Source organism: Zeugodacus cucurbitae, chromosome 5, assembly GCF_028554725.1.
Source record: "Zeugodacus cucurbitae isolate PBARC_wt_2022May chromosome 5, idZeuCucr1.2, whole genome shotgun sequence".
Lineage (NCBI taxonomy): Eukaryota > Metazoa > Arthropoda > Insecta > Diptera > Tephritidae > Zeugodacus > Zeugodacus cucurbitae.
Genome location: NC_071670.1, coordinates 2,262,491 through 2,284,739, shown reverse-complemented (window position 1 = coordinate 2,284,739; position 22,249 = coordinate 2,262,491). Strand labels below are relative to the sequence as shown.

Below are 22,249 nucleotides of genomic sequence, written 5' to 3'. Positions count from 1 at the left end.
ACACAAATATTTGAGAATTTTCACACTCCGCCTACACACACACACACACACTTGTAGAGATTGAATTTAATGACCAATTTTTATTACGACTTTAACACACAGACACTTAGGCCGTTATAGATGCAGTAATTGATAGCAACAATGTCTAATATTATTATTAAAATGAATGAAATTTAAGAAAAACGCACACACAAACAACCGTTAATTTTCTATATATACTTTTATTGATCAGCCAAATTGTATGGTAAGTGCATGCTATCATTAATTCTTCAATTTTAAGATTTTGCTGGCGACTGGAATTGCCAATTTTCACACACAAAATTGCAATGCAACAATTTCGCCGCTTTTCGAACGCTGGGAAATACTCACACACACACACAAATGGAGGCAAGCGGCTAGACACAAAATGCATCCACCTCACCCCCCTCCCTCGGAAAGAAAAGAAAAGCAAATATGCGAAATTATACTACCGGCACATTGAGAAAACGCAAAAAGCGCAAACAAACACAGCTGTAACGGTACAATATAACACACACAAGCGCGGCGGCGGCGGCGAAGTGATCGCGCTGCTCGGTTGTTCGACTGATCGCCGGCTCATCTGCAAGATATCGCATGTGTTGCCAGCAAATAATCACATCAACGGCAACAATTTATAAACTACCGCGAGTGGCCTCATAAGCACACAAACCCAAGAGGAAACAAACATACACACACAGTCTTGCAAGTGAAGACACACACAAACAAATAAAGCCATGCACGCACAAAATGTTCGATTCTTGTTTTTAATTTTTTTGTTTTTTGACCTGATCTATTTTTAACAATTTATAAAGCATTTTTGTTTAGAATAGCTATTTGTATTGTTGTTGTTGCTGCAATAATCACTTTCCACTTATTATGCCAAACAATTGTATTTACTTGTAGTCAGTGCTTGTTTCTTGTTTATATTTTTTTAATGCTGCTGTATTGAGAAAAAAAATGAAAAATAATAAAAAAAAAAAGTTTTTTTTTTGAATTTCAAAATATTTTTTTTTTGAAAATTTTCGGAATTTCAAAATTTTTTTATTCCGTTTTTTTGAATTTTGTTTATTTTTTGTATGTAATTTGAAGAGTTTTTTATTATACTTGTTTTTGTTTTTTCTTTTGTTTTGCATTAACCTTCGCAATTGAATACCAAATATACAAACAAATTGTTGAAAATAAAATTTAAAATTAATTGTTTAAAAATAATTGAGCAACATAAGATATTCAAAGCAAAAAAACAAGTAAAATTGAATTGATTTTAGCAATGAAAGCGATTTTTTTTATTTTATTAAAAGTGGATTTTTTTGAAATTAACAAAATTTTTAAAATAAAAAAATTTAGAAATTTTTTTTTATTGCAAAAATTCATTCTCATGAACTCATTTCTAGAATATGCTCGAAAATGTTATGTTGAAAAATGTCACATGATATGATGATCGATTTTGATCTAGCTGGAGATTTTTCAGCCGTTGGAGAACACAAACTCGTGGAGCACAATTTGGCAACTTCATATACGTCAAATTTCGTCAATCAATATCAGACAGATGTTCAATCGTCAGTCAATCACTTTTTTTTCAAATATTCGACTCACATTATGACATGGCCTCTTCAACTCGAACTAGCCCAAATCCAACCCATCAGTAATGATTCACGCCTCAAACATGCAGTGATAAACAGTGCAAGCATGTTAAAATATTTGCTCAATTCTGATTATAATAGTTTAGATTTTCGAAAATGGGGTAAACAAATCATTTTACTAAATATCTGTGGTAAATAAGCAATTGTTTAGAGTTCAAAAATTGAATGATTAGCACAAGCAGATATTTCAAGATTTAACGGTTGTTCTAGGAGCATTAGAGGATGATTGAATGCCGAAGTAAAAGTGAAAAAAAACAAAAAAAAAATAATAAATAAAATGCTAAAATACATGAAAAATAGGTTAAAAAAGGAATATTTTAGAATTGGTGTTGCCACCTAATATTAGTAAAATATATTTATTTAAATACTGTAATTTAAATAACAAATTACTGAATATAAAACTTTTCTAAATGTTGATTTTTTTATTTAATTTTTGGAGTTGCCACCTATGAATAAATGTAATTAATAAAAAGTCAAAAATTTGGTGCCACAAATCTATATGTCTAAATTATTGCAAACAAAAAAACCAAGCAAGGAATATTTTGTATTTTTTTTTAGTTTGTAGAGTTGCCATATGTTAGTAATTGAAAATAATGAGAATTAAGAAATATGTTGCTTTGAATATTTATATGTACATACATATATATGTATTTATATTTATAAACAAGTTTTGAAAAATCCTTTTCTTGTTCTCTGTGCTAGGCAGGGTTGCCATTTAACATATTTAAAGAAATTATTAACTATTTAAAACAAGTAAGGAAGGGCTAAGTTCGGGTGTAACCGAACATTTTATACTCTCGCAATTTATTTATTTAACTTTATTTATATTATATATTACACAATTTGACCCACATATTCGTCATATATAAAGTCCATTGAAAGTTGGAAACCATAATATTAGGGTAGAAGCACCGAGGTCCTCGTGTTCGATATATGGGGCCTTAAAAACCTATGATCCGATTTCGGCGATTTTTAGAATGGGGCTGCCACACTATTAACATAGTATTTATGCAAAGTTCTGCACCGATATCTTCACTAGTGCTTACTTTATATATTGTAAAGTAAACGATTCAGATCGTCTTCAAAGTTCTGGTATATAGGAAGTAGGCGTGGTTGTGAAGCGATTTGGCCTATTTTCACAACATATCATTGGGATGTAAGGAAACTATTACAAACCAAGTTTCATTGAAATCGGTCGAGTAGTTCCTGAGATATGTTTTTTGACCCATAAGTGGGTGACGCCACGCTCATTTTCAATTTTGTAAAAAAATCTCAGTGCAGCTTTCATCTGCCATTTCTTATGTGAAATTTAGTGTTTCTGACGTTTTTCATTAGTGAGATAACCCACTTTTAGTAATTTTCAACCTAACCTTTGTATGGGAGGTGGGCATGGTTATTATCCGATTTCAACTATTTTCATGATGTATGGTGACGTACGTAAGAGAACCGACTGCAGAAAGATTGGTTTATATATCTTAATTGGTTTGCGAGATACATATATACAAATAACGGATTTGGGGGCGGGGCCACGCCCACTTCCCCAAAAAAGTTACATCCAAATATGCCCCTTCATAGTGCGATCCTTCGTACTAAATTTTATTTCAATAGCTTTATTTATGGCTTAGTTATGACACTTTATGTGTTTTCGGTTTTCGCCATTTTGTGGGCGTGGTAGTGGTCCGATTACGCCCATTTTCGAATTTAACGTTCTTATGGTGCCAAGAAATACGTGTTCCAAGTTTCATTAAGATATCTCAATTTTTACTCAAGTTACATCTTGCACGGACGGACGGACGGACAGACGGACATCCGTTATGTGGACAAAACTATAATACTCTCGTAGCAACTTTGTTGCGAGAGTATAAAAAAAGTTTCTATTTTTTGGTGAAAATATTAAAATAAATATAAATATATTTAAAGAATTTTGGCTAAGGGTTGCCACTTAACAAGTGGGGAAATTTAATTAAACATTTTAATATAATTCAAAGCAACTCATAAAAAATGTATAGTAAACAAGGGTAATATAAATAAATATTGATAAACAAGTAATCACCGAGTTTTGGTTAAGAGTGGCCACCTAACAAGTGGAAAATTAATGAAATATTTTGTATACTTTAAAGCAACTCAGAAAATATGTATATTAGGCAATAAAAACCCGGCATGATTAAAATGATTTAGTGAAATGTTGCCACATATTTTACTATACAAAATAAGGAAATCATAATTATGGAGAAAAAAGCAATAAATTCCTTGAATTTCATGCTAAGTTAATAGTTCGGCTAACCGCTGTTTGCTTAGGCATTACAATTTAGCGTCGATAATAATCGAGTAACCACACTATACATTTCGCTGCTATCTAATGCCAATTTATTGGCTCGTCACACCAGAAAACACATGCTAAGATCATAAACAGAATATCGAAAATATTTGTTTTGCTTGTGTATGTAATTTTTATTGCAATTCGCTTGTATTTGGCGCTACTTTATTTCGTTTAACCAATTCTTAATTGATCGGTACGCTCTTGAGACAATAAAACAATAAGCAATTGATTAAATATTTGGGTGCCATTGATTGATTGAATTATTTATGGGCGAAAATTGAATGAAATAAACTAGCAGTGCGCGTTTCGTACAGCCAATATTACTAAGTAATAATAATAATTCTGGTTGCATAAGCACATAAGAGTGGAGCAGCACAGCAATTCGGAGCAGCTCAACGGGAGCGCAATTTGTCTTATGGCAGCGCGTGTGAGTGTGTGAATGTTTTTGGAGCTCAATGAACTAAAATAGGCAATTATGTAATAAAACCTTTGTTTGGTCTTTGTTGCTCTTCTCCGTTAATTTATTCTTACTCATCTTCTTCTTCTTTTTGATTACAACTAAATAATGGACACACATTTGAAATGATGGAACACGCTGTGAGCTCATTAGAGCTTATAAATTATGTTTAGTAGAACAATTCAATAATCTATGCTTTATTCAGTGGATTTAGTGGCATGCAGCCGGTGAACGCTTACCAAAATGAGAGATTAATTTCCACCTACTCGTGTTCGGTGGCTATGCTTTCTACGCGGGGGTCAACGTTCACAATAAACTCAGAATAACGGATTGTATGACTGATAAGATGTTTCCAAAGGCTTTCCGGATGCACTAAAGTAAAGCAAACATCTTGAAGAACTCATAAAGATCGTTACAGTCTCATCTATATTACCCGCTTCTGAAAAGAATAAAATCAGAGCGGTCACGACTTCTACTTTATGGCAAACAAAGAGTGCGTAAAAAGTCCTCTACCAGTTTGTCAAAATAGCTGACTTGCAGCCCAAATAAAAAGTTTATGACCTGCCAATTAAGTAAAACTGTTGTCATTGTCACATTGCCATTACTCTCAAGTACAAATTTGACCGCCACTTGACTTTAGCAGCTTAATTAGTTACATACTCGTGCTGTAGGTATTATCCTTGTGTGTTGTCAAAAAACCTAAAAAGGTTACACATATTTCCCACACATGACCAATACCACTTACACTTCACAGTTTATTAACTATGACAATCACTTTAGTTGAATGACTTTATCAGTATTAACATCAGCACCGACTCTAGGCAGCGACGGATAACAAAGCGACACTTGTTTCTTAGCAATTCTGCAATTCGGCGGAAGCTGACGTACATTTAGTTAGAATGTAATGGCTAACATACCTAATTAATTTCTTCTTATGGTCACAAGTAATGAAAATAGAAATATAACTTAACCTCAATTAAACAAGATATTGCCACAGACAATTGAGGGTTAAATGGTAGCTCTGGTAGCTGGTAGTGAAGCGTTAAAATGATCACAGGAGTGATAAAGTAATAGCAGTTGGAGTGTGGATTCAAATGAGCTAAATATTTAGAAAGTCTAACAGAAATGGATCCTTCGAAGTCCACGTAATGTTAATAAACAAAGGTAAGGAGGGAGGGAGCTTAAATGCTTTATAGTCTCTCATTTCTCGTATAATCATAATTTTGATAACATAAATAAGTTCAACAACTTAGCTGAGTCAATTATATAGATATACATGGTGTGTTCAAAAAATTACGGGAATTATATAATTTCAAATTTTACGAGTTTGAAGAGCCCAATTATCAAATTTTTTATATTTTATTATGTTCAGGTTAGACGTGTTTTTTGTTTTTTTTTTTTTACTTCAATACTATGAAGATGCCCCAGCTTCCATATTTGCAAGTTAGACATGGCTCCGTCGTGTAACCTTTTCGTATTTTTAAAAATAGATAGAACCATAAATAAAGAGGCCGATTTACATGAACACGAGAAATCGCTGAATGAGCCATGTTCATCCCAAAAATCGAGTTTGAGAAGTGTTTCGACGATTGGAAGTGAGATACAATTAACTTAGACATTAAAAAAAAAAAAACAAAAAAAGGAAAATTACCGTTATTTTTTTTAACACACCTCGTAACAAAAATCTACACTTATTTCTGTTCTAAAGAAACGCGGAGAAAACACGAATAATCATAATATGAATATTATAAATAGGAGGAGAATTCTGACCAAACAGTTGGCCGAGTCAATTATAGTGGAACTTCCAAAACTCGAACTTCTACGAGCTTTTACAGCTTCTTGAAAAATTGTACCTTTTAATGAAAATTCTATAACTCGAAGTCTCTCTAACTCAAAGTTTGTTTGTGGATTATGGTGATTCGAGTTAGAGAAGTTCCACTGTATATAGAAATGATGTGTGTGGAGTATAAACCTAAGGTTTAGTACATAGCAGACAAGAAAAGACGAAAGAACAACTCAAGATGGTATTTGGAGACAGCCAAAAGACACATTTGAGTGAAAGTTGTATTCGATGGCGAAGAAACCCAGGAAAAAATTGGCTGAAATGAACCGAAATGCACCCGAATTTATATTCGGCCGAGAATTGTTGTCACAACAGCACTCTCGAGTCTATTATGTGGATAAATAGTAATATTTTTTTTAAATCGCTACAACAACAACACACATTTTCGTACATTTCTAAAGGGATTAACATCTTTCTGATTTATTGACCACTTCACTATGCGCGCAGCCTAAGCCATTGAAGTTTTTTTGTATTTCGAGCAGCAAAATAAATAAATTTTTTTGCGAAAAATCTTTCGAATACGCACATACTTCAACAAAATGTTTGTGTTAATCCACATCACCCGCTGTTAAGTGTGTATTTATAAGCGAAGCGACAGCGAATCGTACGTCAAAAATATTAAACAGCTTACTCGCCGAAACAGAAACCGAAACGGCACAAACACCTGAATTTTGTATTCGCACATTGCCGCCGGTGGGTTAACAGTTTTGCAATTCAAATTGAATTACTTTACCGCTAACTTGTGGTTAAATTTTCTATTTTCGCCCAGGTCGAGCAATAAACCAAAATTATTTTCGTCCGTTCGCCGTGCGGTATTTATGTGCCTCAACTTCATTAATGAGCAGGAATTCCGATTTTAAATCGAGAATCTGCATTCCTGTGCTATCTGCCGGGCAGTCGGCGTCTTCAACCGCTCATCCTCGTGAGCTTTGCCTTTGCGGCTACGTAACTATTTATTTTTGGTTAACACTTAAACAAACAAAAAACAACAACAGCAACAACAATAGTGATTCACATCGGAAACTAACTTATTTGGTCTGTTTGTCTCTTCGATAATGTGTATGTGTGTGTTCGTTTGGTATGTAAACAAAATTTATTCAACAAAGTATTTAATTTGCGCAGTCGACGTCACGAATAAAGCGCAAAATCTAACAAATCTATTTAAATGATTTGTTTTAAATGATTTGCCAAATTGTTGCCGAAGATAATTTGAATATTTTAGATGAGAAAGTCGATTTCCAATGGAAAATTTACGCGATTGGATAGTTTTTCTAAACATTTTTAGAATTTGCCAAGTCATATAAATAAATAATCGCTTTTAGATGAGTACTTTTTAATGGTACTGTACAAAGGTGAAAAATATATAAAAAGCAAAAAAAAGTATATAAATAAGTGCCTTGGAAAGAATTTTATATAGATTTTTTAGAATTGTATGATTCTAGAGTATGTATGCGCCTAAATGTAGGCAACTTTATTTTTAAGATTTTTTTTTATAAATACTTTTTTTGTACATCCTTATCTTACGAATCATACCACATTTATTTAAATTTACTAAAAACTAATGTCTTTAATAAATTTAATTTTGTGTACTAGATTTATAAAAACTATAAAGAAAAATAGTATTTTTTAATTGAAAAATCTAATTCTTGTGACTTATAATCGAATAAACCCACTTTTTACAAACGATTTGGCAGCACTACTTTAATTTTTTATCGTTTATGGCACATGTACTAATCTGAGATCCTAAATGTAGGCAACATTTTATGAAAAAGGTGTTTTCATAATTTTTGCAGTAATTTCCAACGTTCTTCTTTCATAAATTTCATAAATTCCATTTCCTTTGAATGCCATCATAAACTAAATGTTTTCCACTCAGCATAACCAAAAATTTTACCAAAAATGTTGCCTACATTTAGGCGTATATATTACATTTTAGCAAATAAAAAAAGAAAAAGAGTATTTCGTATATATAACTACTTGACAACTACCAAAAACTTCTTTTTTCCAAAAAAAAAAAAATAAATAAACCTATTAATCTTTTTGATAATATTTCTTTCGTCGCTAATTACTAATACAATTTATTACCGGCAATACAGTCTCAAAGTCGTTAAAGAGGTACTTGTTGACTACATCAAAGATACGAAAAAACGCATCGGCATGAAATTGATTTGGCAAATGATGCATAAGTATTGGATTTTCAACAAATTATATGTGTAGCCGTGAACACATGGCTATGCAGATAGTATTTGAGACATACAATGTGTGTTTAGAAGGATTATATAAAGGACTATGATGATAAAGGTCTAAGCATTCACACAAACACTCAAAAACACCCAACTATTTTGTGATTTCCATAAGTAAATTTAGATGAGCAGAAGAATAAGAAGAAGAATTTACACACTATTGATTTCGTATAACAAAAATGCGAAAATTTACATGAACTCAAGAAACACTAAGCAACAAACCCTAATTCAACCTTTTTTCAGATAAGACAAGCTGTCACTTGCCAATAAAAAGGGTTTAAGAGAGTCATTAATAAGTGTCGATGGGTGCATTTGAGCGGCATGTCAAAGGTCAAATAGGCAAATTTCCATACACAAAGAAGTTCGAGAATTTGTAGCCTAAAAAAAGTACTTGTTGATTTTATTGCATAGTTTAGGGCGCTATAGCATAGTTGGAAGAAATCTTTCGAGTATTTGTATTTATTGTATTGTCATTATGTAGATTTTGTGAGTGGCACATAATCGAAATGTGAAATACATGTTAAAGGCTTTCCAATAAGTTCAAGAAAATTTAGAAAAATGTCATCAATCAGGTGAGATGAGGAAGAAAGAGAGAAGATGAGAAAAAAGATTGATCGAAAAAGTTAAAAAAAGTTAAATTTCACTATTTTTTTTCATATAAAAATGCTTCGAAATAAAAAAAAATAAATAAGTAAAAACCTAAATTTTATTTCGATGCCTTTAATTTGCTCTTCAGATTATTTTTTAAAATATGCGAACATGAACTGAAATATTTCAATAAAGCAAATATGAAATCTAGGCCCAAGTAATCTCTTAAAGTACTCCACCAAAGCTATGTACATATGTATTTCATAATTTTCTTATTATCCTGCGAGGCTAATACTTATGATGTCATTTGCATACTTTTTGGCAACCAACCAAAATTTTATTAGCCCACTTTAAGGCTTGAATATGACGCTATAAAAGCTATTGTCTGCGCGCAGATGCATAATTTTGAGCTGCGCATTATTAATAAATGCCTAGAAAGTAAAAGTTTCTGCTACAAAGCGACATAAAATGTGAAAATGTTTAGCATAAAATATTGAATTAGTGCTGTATTTTGGTCCGAAAATTGTGTGCGCATAACAAATACATGAGCAATTTAAAAAGTGTATAGCATTGGCGGCTACCATTTGGTCGAAAAAATCATATTTGTTGAATATAGCCTAAATGTAGGCAACATTTATATTATTTCCTACATTTAGGCGCAATATTTTAAAGCTACATATATAAAGTTTACTGTTGTATCAGCTTCTATTGGACTCATATGAATTTTCTAACTCTGCTGAAGTAGAATAACATATCATTAGAAACTATAAAAACGCGAGACAAACCAGCAACAAATAACCCTTTTTAAGCACTTTTAAAGCAAAGAGTATGTGCAACTAATTTAGACACGAGGCATAACTAAAAAGTTTTCCTCTCTATCAATCTTAATGTGCCCTTCACTACAGCCACAATTTGATAAATGGGTCATATATTTTTAGAATCATCTCACTTTCAGTTGCAACACATATTTAAGGCTTCTTTGTGATTCTTTGTATTACAACAAATTGTAGTTTTGCTTACATAACTGTATATAATTTCAACTAAAAATAGTTCGAGAAACAAACTTAGCAACGAAGAAGCTTTCCCTTTCCGCAAACTAAGTTCTACAGCGCACTTATGATAGCTCTGTAATTACTTTTCCCACCGCTGGAACTCCCGACAACCAAATCCACTGTCCATTTTTTTTACTTTACTCATATTCTTTTGGATTTCTATTGCTGGCGCTTGTGTCAGCCTTTATTTTGCACTGTTTTCTTTTCTTTTTTGTTTGCTTTGAAGCTCCACAATAGCAACAATTGCAGGCTATTAATTTAGCTATTTTATGTTTGTTGATATGACTGGCAAATAAAGTCAGCCAACAAAACACGTGTACAAATACGAGAGTGGTCTGAATATACAATATGTGGGGAGTTGACTGCGGGATTAAAGGATTTCACAAGTATATAAAGTACGAAGCAGTGCAAAAAAGGCGAAAGTTCATAATTACAGAAGCAAGAACTACTGGAGGCATCGACTAGAGAACTACCCACTTTCACATAAATGAATAGAAACATTCGCTCGAGTGCTACAAATAATAAAAAGCTAGATGTTCAGCATAATCTTCAATAAGCTTTTTAGTAAGCCTTTTCGGCACGCACTCATTGGTGATAGCGGTGAGGAGACGTAAGTCTTTTTACCGACATGCATCACAGGTTGAGTCTAATTAATCGTTTCTAATAGAGTATTAATCCCCGTTCACTTCGAAAAATTAAAGCTGTATTCGTTTGCTAAAAAGCTATCCAACTATAGTCGCTAGATGGCGAGCATATCAGAATGTTGTCTTTGCTCTGAGAGCGTCGCTTAGTCTTTAATAGACTTATTTAATAGAAGGATCAAATAGAGTACATGCGCTTAGTCGTCCTCATTTTTATCTCTTAAGAGTATTTGGGTCCGTCGAAGGACAGTTGAAGTTGTCTAAGTGAGATTCTCTGCAATGGATATCTCCCTTGACCTAACCTTCCTTTTAGGAATGTCCTTTGATCCTTTTTCAAAGATGGCTCCTTATATTATTTGTAATCCTTAAGAATCTGGAATATAACTAAGTGTAAGAATGTGTGATATATGAAAGTTTCAAATGGCAGCATATATATATATGTATATCACCCTCTCCATAAAATGGGATATCCCACAATCTGCGCCAATTACCGTGGGATCAGCCTCCTAAATATCGCATACAAGGTTCTATCGAGCGTACTGTGTGAAAGACTAAAGCCCACCGTCAACAAACTGATTGGACCTTATCAGTGTGGCTTTAGACCTGGAAAATCGACAACTGACCAGATATTCACCATGCGCCAAATTTTGGAGAAGACCCGTGAAAAGAGGATCGACACACACCACCTTTTTGTCGATTTTAAAGCTGCTTTCGACAGCACGAAAAGGAGCTGCCTTTACGCCGCGATGTCTGAATTTGGTATCCCCGCAAAACTAATACGACTGTGTAAGTTGACGTTGAGCAACACCAAAAGCTCCGTCATGATTGGGAAGGACCTCTCCGAGCCGTTCGATACCAAACGAGGTTTCAGACAAGGTAACTCACTATCGTGCGACTTCTTTAACCTGATGCTGGAAAAAATTATAAGAGCTGCAGAGCTAAACCGAGAAGGTACAACCTTCTACAAGAGTGTACAGATATCATCGGAAGCAACAACCGCGCCGTTTGTTCTGCTTTTTCCCGCATGGATAAGGAGGCGAAGCGAATGGGTCTGGAGGTGAATGAGGACAAGACGAAATATCTCCTGTCATCAAGCAAACAGTCGGCGCACTCGCGTCTTGGCTCCCACGTCACTGTTGACAGTCATAACTTCGAGGTCGTAGATAATTTCGTTTATCTGGGAACCAGCATCAACAACACGAACAATGTCAGCCTCGAAATCCAGCGCAGAATAACTCTTGCCAACAGGTGCTACTTTGGACTGAGTAGGCAATTGAAAAGGAAAGTCCTCTCTCGGCGAACCAAACTCAAGCTCTACAAGTCGCTTATCATTCCCGTCCTGCTCTACGGTGCAGAAGCTTGGACGATGTCAACATCAGATGAGACGACACTAGGAGTTTTCGAGAGGAAAATTTTGCGCTAGATTTATGGTCCTCAGAACATTGGCAACGGCGAATACCGCAGACGATGGAACGATGAGCTGTACGAGTCATACGACGACATTGACATAGTTCAGCGAATAAAAAGACAGCGGCTACGCTGGCTAGGTCATGTTTTCCGAATGGACGAAAACACTCCAGCCCTGAAAGTGTTCGATGCAGTACCCGCCGGAGGAAGGGGAAGGCCTCCACTCCGTTGGAGGGACCAGGTGGAGAGCGACCTGGTTACACTTGGGATCTCCAACTGGCGCCGAACTGCGAAGGAGAGAGAGAGGTGGCGCACTATCGTCGATTCGGCTATAACCGGTTAAACGGTTGCAACGCCAATCACATACATACATATCACCCACTAACAAAGAAGCTTTTCTGCCATTTTAGTATTCACCTTAATATGACCCTTCAAATATTGAATCTTAAATATTTAAGCAACCAAAATATTTAATGAAGAAAAAGCTTCCGCTGGAAATTTGAACCCTCACTCAGTCACGCACACTCTGAACCTCTGAACCTCAAGCACTTTCGGCTATGAGGTGCCCGGAAGCTTAGCACGTCATAAAAATCTCAACTGAATAAAGCGTAGAATTACAGTTAGATATGCAGGTCTTACAAATCATAGAGCGCCCACATGTATCAATAATACCATACACTAGATAGTCGTATGTATTGTACTATGTGCTGAGATTGTTTTTTATGAGCGCTATCAATTGCGAGAATTGGAGCTAACTGTGAAAGTTATTGTTCGAATCTAAATGAAAGTTATGGTATTAAAAATGAGGTACTAAATATTTTTATCACTCAAACTAAAGATTTCTTTCATTTATGCGCGAACACACAGATTTTCTAACGGCTGTAGTTGAAAAATTATTAAAAATGAAATTATGAAGCGTAAATAAATTATTGCTTTTTAGCAATAAGGTGCCGTTATAGACAGCTACTAACACGTTTGATACATAACCATCTTCTTTGCATAATTTGTAGCCGCTACAGGGTTGCACGAAAATCACTGCAAATCGTGTAAACTCGCTTTCGAAGTAGACAAATACGCTTAAACGCAAAGTAAACATTGACAAAAAAGTAGTAATATATATGTATTACAAGCTTTCGAACAAATTCAGCAAGTGTTTATTGAATGTAAGTGCCCGAGGGCACATGTTAGGCATATAAAATGCTAATGCGCCTAAATGTATGCTAAATATATTGACTCAATTCTATATGCGAACGCGCTGAGGCAAATAAATTGGTGTTTTTTAGGTGTGTGTGTATGGGAAATGAAACCATCGAAGCGCATAGAAATGAGATTTACAAAGCGAATCGGCGACTAATTGTGAGAAAAGCGTCACAATCGGAAGAAGTGAAGGTGCAATATTATTCACACGCGCACAATTAATGAAGCAAATAAAGTTATATGATTTAATTTCAATTTCAATATCAATAGAAATTGCACGTTTAATAGAAAAATATGTGAGTCGGGCGTTATTAAGCACAAAATGTTTTTGTGGTGAGTGAGAAACAATTATATTATTATGGAATTAATGAACTTATTATTGAATCAACATTAGTATTATAGATTTCTTTTTTTCTACTAAGACAAAAATTTAATAGAAAGCTTCATGAGCTGCAATTTTTCGATGAAAGCTCATATTATAATTAATGAAATTGTGAAAGCTTATGGCAAAGTAACATACTTTCAGCTCAATACAGCTTGATTTCGAATTTTTTATACAATTATTGTTGTAATTTGTAGCAAAATCGGAAATTAAATGAAAAAGTTTTGTGAACTGCACTTTTTCGATGAAAGCTCATATTATAATTAATGAAATTGTGAAAGCTTATGTCAAAGTTTCATACTTTCAGCTCAATACAGCTTGATTTCGAATTTTTTATACAATTATTGTTGTAATTTGTAGCAAAATCGGAAATTAAATAAAAAAGTTTTGTGAACTGCACTTTTTCGATGAAAGCTCATATTATAATTAATGAAATTGTGAAAGCTTATGGCAAAGTAACATACTTTCAGCTCAATACAGCTGATTTCGAATTTTTTACACAATTATTGTTGTAATTTGTAGCAAAATCGGAAATTAAATGAAAAAGTTTTGTGAACTGCACTTTTTCGATGAAAGCTCATATTATAATTAATGAAATTGTGAAAGCTTATGTCAAAGTTTCATACTTTCAGCTCAATACAGCTTGATTTCGAATTTTTTATACAAGTATTGTTGTAATTTGTAGCAAAATCGGAAATTAAATGAAAAAGTTTTGTGAAAGCTTCTTCGTTTTCATTAAATAATTTAATATTAAGCACAGATATTTCATATACAATATATTTTGTGCAATAACTTTAGTTTAGGAAGCAATTTTAATTAATTTTAAAATTTTCGAACTATTAAGAGCTTTTTAAAGGCGAAAGCTCTCAAGGTATGTTCTAAAATTATATAAAATTTTTAGCATGATTCGATTTAGTTTGCTTAGAAATATTTTTTTTGAGGGAAAATAATAATATACTATAAAATATGAAATATTTAGAAGTTTCAGAATCGCCTACTGTAAGATGAAAGCTCTGCAGAGAATGAAATAGGAGCAACGGAAATATTAAAAATTTATTTGAGACGAACTTTTCTGAAAGCTTTGTAGATATATGCATTTGCATTATATATATAAGAGATATGTTATTTCGAATAAATTTTAAAATTTTCGAACTATTGACAGCTTTTTAAAGGGGACTTTAATGAAGAAAATTTTCAATTCAAATATTTTTTAAATATTTCATTTCTAATATAATAAAAATTAACATGAAATTTATATAGATTTCAGACAAATTTTCACTTAGTAGATTTTTTCCTGCCATAGCTCAACTAATTTATACTTTTTACTCATTAATTCTTTCCACAACAAAAGGTTTTTTATTTTTCCACAATTATGCTTTGATCTCAACACAATATTATGTTATTTCTTTTTCTACGATTTTCGATTTTTTTTTGATAAATCAGCAAACCATTTCCGCACGGTTTTTCGAACTAAACTTCAATCAAAATATTTGCTTATGTCTTAAAGCAAATATCCGAGCAATGTATCAAAACATCGAACATTTTTTTAGCGGCCGGTAATTCGACGGAAATTTATGGTTGACAGAAATACTTCAATTCATTGAGTGATGAGCCTTGAGTGCGAAGACCAATAGAGCAAAGACCAAAACAATAACGTAAAAAATCATAGCAAGATGTGTGGAATATAAAAAAGGCAAAAAATAATGAAAATGTTTAGCATTCAGCCGCGCATTAATTAAGAGAGTTAAACACATTGTGTAAGCAAAATATTTTCGAAGATAAACAAAACAGCAATTTTTTCGCTGCCCATACAAATCGCTTTCATGATTATTAGAGAATTTTAATTACATATATATTTTTTTTTTAATATTATTTTTATCAGCGAGAAAATCTGATTCACATGTCCAAATTGTGTGTGGTGCGGTTCAAGGCCACAGCAGTTGACCTTTAGAACTGACATTGTTTACAGTTATGTTTATATGTCAATTGGGCTCGACGTTGGCATTAATTATTGCGTTCGCTGCGATTCTTATCAGCGAAAGCCACATGCAGCATGCCACAAGGCTTCATTAACGGTACATATTACCGTTATTTTATTATTTTTTTTTATTTTTGAACAAAACTATTTACCAGTAGCGTCGGTGGAACGGTGCACTTTCGAAGTCAAGTATTTCGTTTTTCCAAAAAAGCTTTTAAGCACTTCCGATTAACTATAATTCGCCGATAAATCACTTTTTTACATAAATTCCATAAGTGAAACTTGATTTAATTAGCAATTCCATAAACACTTTTATTTATTTCTTTCTTTAAAAACATTTTTTCATTAAATTTTTTTTTCAAAATTATTTTTAATCAATTTTTTTTCAAATTATTTATTCAAAATTAATTTTTTTTTAATTATTTTTCATTCAAATTTTTTTTTAGATTTTTTTTTTCAAAATTATTTTTTAATTCACCTCACTAATTTATTTTCTGCACTTCTCTTAAATTTAATTTAAAATTTCTATTTAATTCCATACACAATTTCATCGAAATGTTTGTCTTCGCGAGACAACTAAACTCGTCCGCTTGCCGCAATCAACTGAAGAATTGATGAAGCGCACTGCTAACAGCAGCCAACAGCCAAACGCCAGCCGCGTCTGGTCGCCCACAGAAGCATAGCGTCTGGCTGCGTGCTTGCAACACAAATGAAAGCGTAAAAAGAAGGCAAAGTAAAAACACACAAAACGAACGCCGCAAATGCACGAGAACAAGACCGCCAGCGGAGGCAATAGAGCAGCGCGTTAGCATTGTGGCGGCAAAGCAAAATAATTCCGGTAAAAGCGGAATTTGTGTGAATAAATAGAAAAGCGACATTACAGAAATTTATGAATGAAAAAGCTCTGAGGCATCTTGCATCCAAATATGTACAAGTGGGGGTGCGTATGTTGCTCATGCGACAGGGATGTTTTATTTAAGAAAAAACTCGTTTTTGCAGAGCTTTCAGGCGTTAGGAGCTTTAAAGCTTTAAGGTGTTGAAAAAGTTTTCGTTAAATTCGAAGTGAAACAGAGCAGAATATCAAAGGTAGTACGAGAAAATTTCCACAGACCTTCTACAAATTCTGAAGAGCAATGTTCTGAAAAAAGCTGAAAATCAAAATCCACTTTCTTCTTAATTTCCGCTTACATTTTTATTTCTGTAAATAAATAATTGAATAACTTAAGCAAGAACTTAAATTAAAAGCTAACACTGAGCATTAAATTCGACGAATTTCGTCCTCTCTACTCCGAAGTTTTATAAGAAATTCCCCGAAATTCGAAATCACCGCTCCAAACTTTTGCAATACTTAAGTAGAATTCACACACTAACACTTAACTAGATTAAAGACTAAACTTTGTTTCTCCCAACACTTAATAGTGCGAGAAAGTGCGGTGGTGTTGATGTTGCGACGCATGCTTTGAGGCTAAATTGGCCGCCTGTGCAAAAATGTGTTCGATTTCCGAATCCGAGAGGTTATCGAAAAGTCCAGCTTGTTGTTGCTGCTGCTGATACTGATATTGCTGTTGCTGTTGTTGCGCCGAAGCGACTGGTGGCAAGTAAGCTGTGAGTGAAAACATAATAGTTAAGTCTTTATTAGTATCTTCGCTGATTTTTATCTTACCCTCTCCCGGCGAGCTGCCATAGGGTGGCAAAAGAGTTAATGCTGGTCGGTCCACACTGGGTGGTCCATAAGAAAGTATGGGTTTCCAGGGCTCCTCAGCGCCTTGTACGGCGGGCAATTCGGGCTCAGGTTGTGGTGCAGCGATTGGCTGAATGTTGGGAATCTGCGGTGCTGCCTCGGCGCTACCACCCTCCGGTCTTTGCGAACCGGGCACAGGACCAAGTGGTGGAAACTGCGCCTCCGGCTGCACTGGTATACTTACAAAGGTGGGTGATTGCTCCGGGCGTCTGGGTGGTTGAACACCGATGGGAAAAACAGGGTTGGGGTTCGAAGCCGTTGGACGTACCGTTGGTATGCTCACTGCGGGTGTGGTTGGCACAGCTGGCGTGGTAGGCACTGCAGGCACTGCGGGTATGGTAGGGAAAGCTGGTGCAGAGGGAAAAGTGGGGATTGCGGGCAAAGCGGGCGCTGGCGGAAAACTGGGTATGGCAGGGAAACTCGGTGTAACCGGTACGGCAGGAATGGCTGGTATTGCGGGTACGGGGGCGGCTGGCACAGCAACAGGGATACGTTGTGGCTGAACGAAGCTCGTCTGGAAATAATGAGGATAGTGATGTAACGGCTGTACAGATGCAATTGGATGAGTCGTGTGTTGTACTTGCACAACAGAATGAACCGGTTGGACCGGATGTACGGGCGCTAAAGCCGGCACTGGTTGAAGCGGTTGTGCTGGTTGTAACGGCTGCACTGTATGGAAATGTTGTACGGGCTGTACGGGTTGTAAAGGCTGTACTGGATGTAACGGCTGCACAGGTTGTAACGGTTGAACTGGTTGCACTGGGTGCACATGGGCCACTGGTTGAACGGGCGTAATATTAGGCACAGCTACCACAGGCTTTTGAGGGAAACGAGGATAGTTTACGCTGTAGGAAGAGACGACGGCGCCACCAGGACGCAAAACAAATGGCGAAACAGGAGCAGCAGTTGCGACGGCGGGTGCTACAGGTGCCACAGCGGGTGAAACAGGGGACGCAAATGACGATACATGCACATGTGGTAATGGCTGCACAGCGGGAGGCGCAACAGCGGGTACGGCGGCAGCTGAACCAAAGCTAATAGCAGTGTTATCTAAACCAATATTGGAACCACCATAGGTGGCGACAGGAAACGCGGCTGGAGCAGAGGCAAACTGCTTAATGTGGAAGCCACCCGCGCTTGGATATTTCACTAAAGTTGGCGCATGAGCATGTGCGGCGTAAACTGGACCATGGGCGTATGCAGGGGCTTGAGCAAAAGCTGGAGCAGTTGCGTAGACGGGGGTGTGAGCATGCGCGTGCCCGTGGGCATAAGCGTGAGCGTGGGCATAGTCGTGGACGTGTGCATGTGCAGCTACATTGGAGAAAGCAGCAGCGCTTGGCAAATCCAAACTATATCCATAGTGTGAGGCGTAAGACTTAGGCCAGTACGAGGCTTGGGCGGCATGTGCACCATACCCGAGTCCGCCATTGTAGTAAATGCCACGTTTGTGCACATCCTTGCCAACATCTTCCTTACGCTGCAGCTCAGCAGGTGCTGAAGACGGCGATGCAGATGGCGACGCTGACTCCGACCGTTTATCGGATTTCTCTTCAATTGTTGCGTCCTCAGTTTTCTCTGCTACGGACAGTATATCCTTTTTCTGTTCACTTTCCACAGCACGCTTCTGTCCATATCTGCCGAGAGGACGAATTTTCACCGCGTTGCTAGAAGCAATAACTGCCAATAGCGTGAAGGCTATTAATAATTTCACTTTCATCGTTGTTTAACACAATTTTACGCTATTATGCAACACTTTTAGTTATGTTCACTACAAGTTTATCCCACAAGTCTCACGTCTATGTTATGTAGTAACGTGCGCACTGTAAACCACGACGCGTACGCGTCTGTCTTTCGTTTAACAATAAAATGGACTTCCTACGCATATGGTGTATTTATAAAGCGGATGTGCAATTGCTGGACGGTGGGTGGATGAGCGCGGCGCTGCACACGCGTATTGCATGCGTTGAAGAGGCATTTAAACATACATACACTACAGCAATGGCTCTCCAAGCGTTGTGCTTTCAATACGCATATCCAGCGAGCTTCATTCCGTTTCTCTCCAGCCCGATTTTGCAATCGACGACCAATCGAAGACGTACGTGCTCAATCACATTCGTATGTATAGTTGTCTTTAATTTGCATTTTTTGGCCCGAAAACTATGTAATACTAGTTAAATTCCACCTGCTGTACGCCGGAACGGCTCAATCACACGGCAGAAAACAGGCAAGACCCCTGGCAGCAATCAAGTAGCTGGTCAATCAGCCACCTAAGCAGTTTAAGCCGTGTAACCAATAGCGCATGCCACACACGTACTTGCGGTTACTCACTTATGAATATTTCGACGTTGTTAGGCCGTTGGTCTCCTGGATCTGCATTTCTGTTGGCGCTTTTTTCTTTTTATTGCTTTTATTTCACTTACACTTCTACTAAGTCTATATGTATTTCACTGCCTACTTTTCAATTTGTAGTCACTATTGGCACTCACTGACTTGACAACTTCGGTCGCCGCATTGCCCTTGATTGGCATTCTTCGCGCGAAATCGAAAGTGAGCGAATTTATTTGGTATTATCGATCATTTCACGAAACTAGTATATTCATGCGCAATTTCTGTTCCACGGCTAGTATTATAAGTGCGGGTTTCTCACGCACCTATTTTGTTAATTTTTAGATATTTAAAGGCAATTATGTGGAAATATTTATTTTATAGAAATAAACACTTCTTAAAGAGTGTTACACACAGCAGAAGCAGTACACCACAGCACGAAGTAGTGGCTGACGCCCGAACTCATAAACAAAACCTTATAATGAAAGCAATTTTTTCGTGGGAAAATGTAAAATTTGTGCAACTATTCAGCTTCCTCTAAGCCATAGATTAGGTGTGGAATTTGCACTTGATATTTTCAAGAGATACCACAAAAATTTCGCGAATTCCTCAAAACCCGCTATTATCTGCTGAAGATCTTTTCTGAGATCCACCTCTCAGCATACGAAATTAAAACCGAAGTCAAAGCCATTAAAAGCAAAAAATGATGTCAACTTGCGTCAGTTCGCCAACGACGAGATCTAGGGCAATCAGTATAGCGACTTGCTTGCCAAATAGCCAAACCAACAGCTGTGCTCTAGTTCGGTGAATTATATCAGCAGCCAAGACAATGTGTATCTCAATGCATTGTAAACAAATTACAACATACTCGTATAATAGAAACGTATAAAAACAACAGATTATACACGCTACAAGTGAAGAGCCATTGAATAAAAGCAACAAAAAAACTAAATACCTGAAGACACAAAAGACTCAGCAAGCAACGCTACCAGCGCTTATTGGCGGCAAGCGTTTAAAATTCTATGCACATTAGCGCACAGCGCATAAGACGGCATACTGAGTAGTACGCGTGCGCGCACGCTTAACTACGCCCAAAAGCTAAATATCAGCAATAAAAGCAACAAGTGTTAAACGCGCCACCAATACGAATATAGCAAACAACAATAACAAATTTGGTTAGTTATCATTAAATCGATGTTTTTTTAATGTCAAATGTACGCAGTTTGATTTGACGAAATTTGACTTTTGTAATTATAGCCGTTTATTTGGTGCGTTGCAGAGTACGCGGGGTAAGGTGGCGAGTCAAATACTTGTGTGGCGTCAGTGAAAGCTTAAAATACCGACGAGCTTCACTAATTTAGCACTATAATTGCATTTTAAAGTGTTTACATTTTTTGCTAATTTGGTTTGCTTGCAATTTGCAAGGAGTTGCCGGCAAACACAGACGACATTCTAATGCGAAATATTTTCTTGATAATATTTTTATGAAAAAACCGATACAATTTTTGTATTTTTCTTAATGCTTTGCTAATTATAGATTTTAAGAAATTTATAAACATTTCATATGAAGTGTGAATTTTTTTCTAATAAAGTTAAATATACACAAATTTTAATGAAAAAATGTATATTTAGAACCCTTTTCTACACAAAAATGTTATTACAGCGGTTAAATTTGTAATTTAGAATCAATAAAAACTTCATTTGAAATGTTTATGAAGTTCTTCAATAGTTAAATACACTCAACTTTTAATAAAATGTAGTATTATCAAGCCTTTTTTACACAGAAACGTTATTAAAGAAGTTAAATTTTTAAGAATAAATATTCACGTTTTCTATAATAATCAAACAAATTTAAATCTGAAAGGAAAAATAAAAAACTAATCCTTTCAGCCTGCAAATCCTACATAATTAACCTCAAATATGTGATGACTCAGCAAATATGTGTATAAATTGTCATTTTCATTTAAACAACCACCGGAAGTGTATTTTCATGCAACTTACTAATAATTGATGTCAAATATAACTAATAAACACTGAACGTACCTGCAAATATCCTTTGCTTGTTGTTTAGAAGCATATTTGTACCCGGGAGCACCCTCAGCAATAGTTGCTGTCTGCGCTTCATTTTCCAACGTATTTTCACTTCCATTTTAAACTTTTTACAATCACCAGGGTAAACACTGACACAAATACACATTTAAACACAAAATTACTAATTAAACTTGTAATTAATTACACAAAAAATCGCATTTCACTTCAAAACGAACGGATGCTGAAAAAATACTGAAGCAGGTGACAATCACAATAGCTGTGGATGCTGTGCAAAAGCACAGGGTGCAGCAGATGGTGTTGTTAATGAAAAGAATTTAGTTTTTTTAGAAAATAAATGAAAGTGATGAATTTTAAATTGAATAGAA

The 22,249-nt window shown here is 35.6% G+C and overlaps 2 protein-coding genes across 4 annotated transcripts in view; both read right to left on the bottom strand.

Annotated features, from left to right (window-relative positions):
- LOC105208727 (relaxin receptor 2) overlaps nucleotides 1–22,186 on the bottom strand; it is a 63,547-nt gene extending 41,361 nt beyond the window's left edge. The window contains exon 1 of one of the 2 annotated variants that reach the window (XM_029037956.2): nucleotides 21,876–22,186. The gene's annotated coding sequence lies outside the window, so the exon portion shown is untranslated. Of the gene's footprint in view, nucleotides 1–15,918; nucleotides 16,183–21,875 lie in introns of those variants that run through there. The other variant, XM_011178726.3, reaches the window with a different exon arrangement.
- LOC105208728 (uncharacterized) lies at nucleotides 16,932–19,398 on the bottom strand. 2 transcript variants are annotated; one of them, XM_011178728.3, is made up of 3 exons: nucleotides 18,088–19,398; nucleotides 17,430–18,021; nucleotides 16,932–17,369 (listed from the first exon to the last, which is right to left on the bottom strand). In XM_011178728.3, exons 1-3 carry the CDS (start codon nucleotides 19,222–19,224, stop codon nucleotides 17,179–17,181), a joined length of 1,920 nt encoding a protein of 639 aa, XP_011177030.1. In that variant the 5' UTR covers nucleotides 19,225–19,398; the 3' UTR covers nucleotides 16,932–17,178. The 2 variants fall into 2 exon arrangements, with proteins under 2 accessions (XP_011177030.1, XP_011177029.1); XM_011178727.3 differs by having other exon boundaries at nucleotides 17,430–19,398.
- Nucleotides 22,187–22,249: the final 63 nt, after the last annotated feature.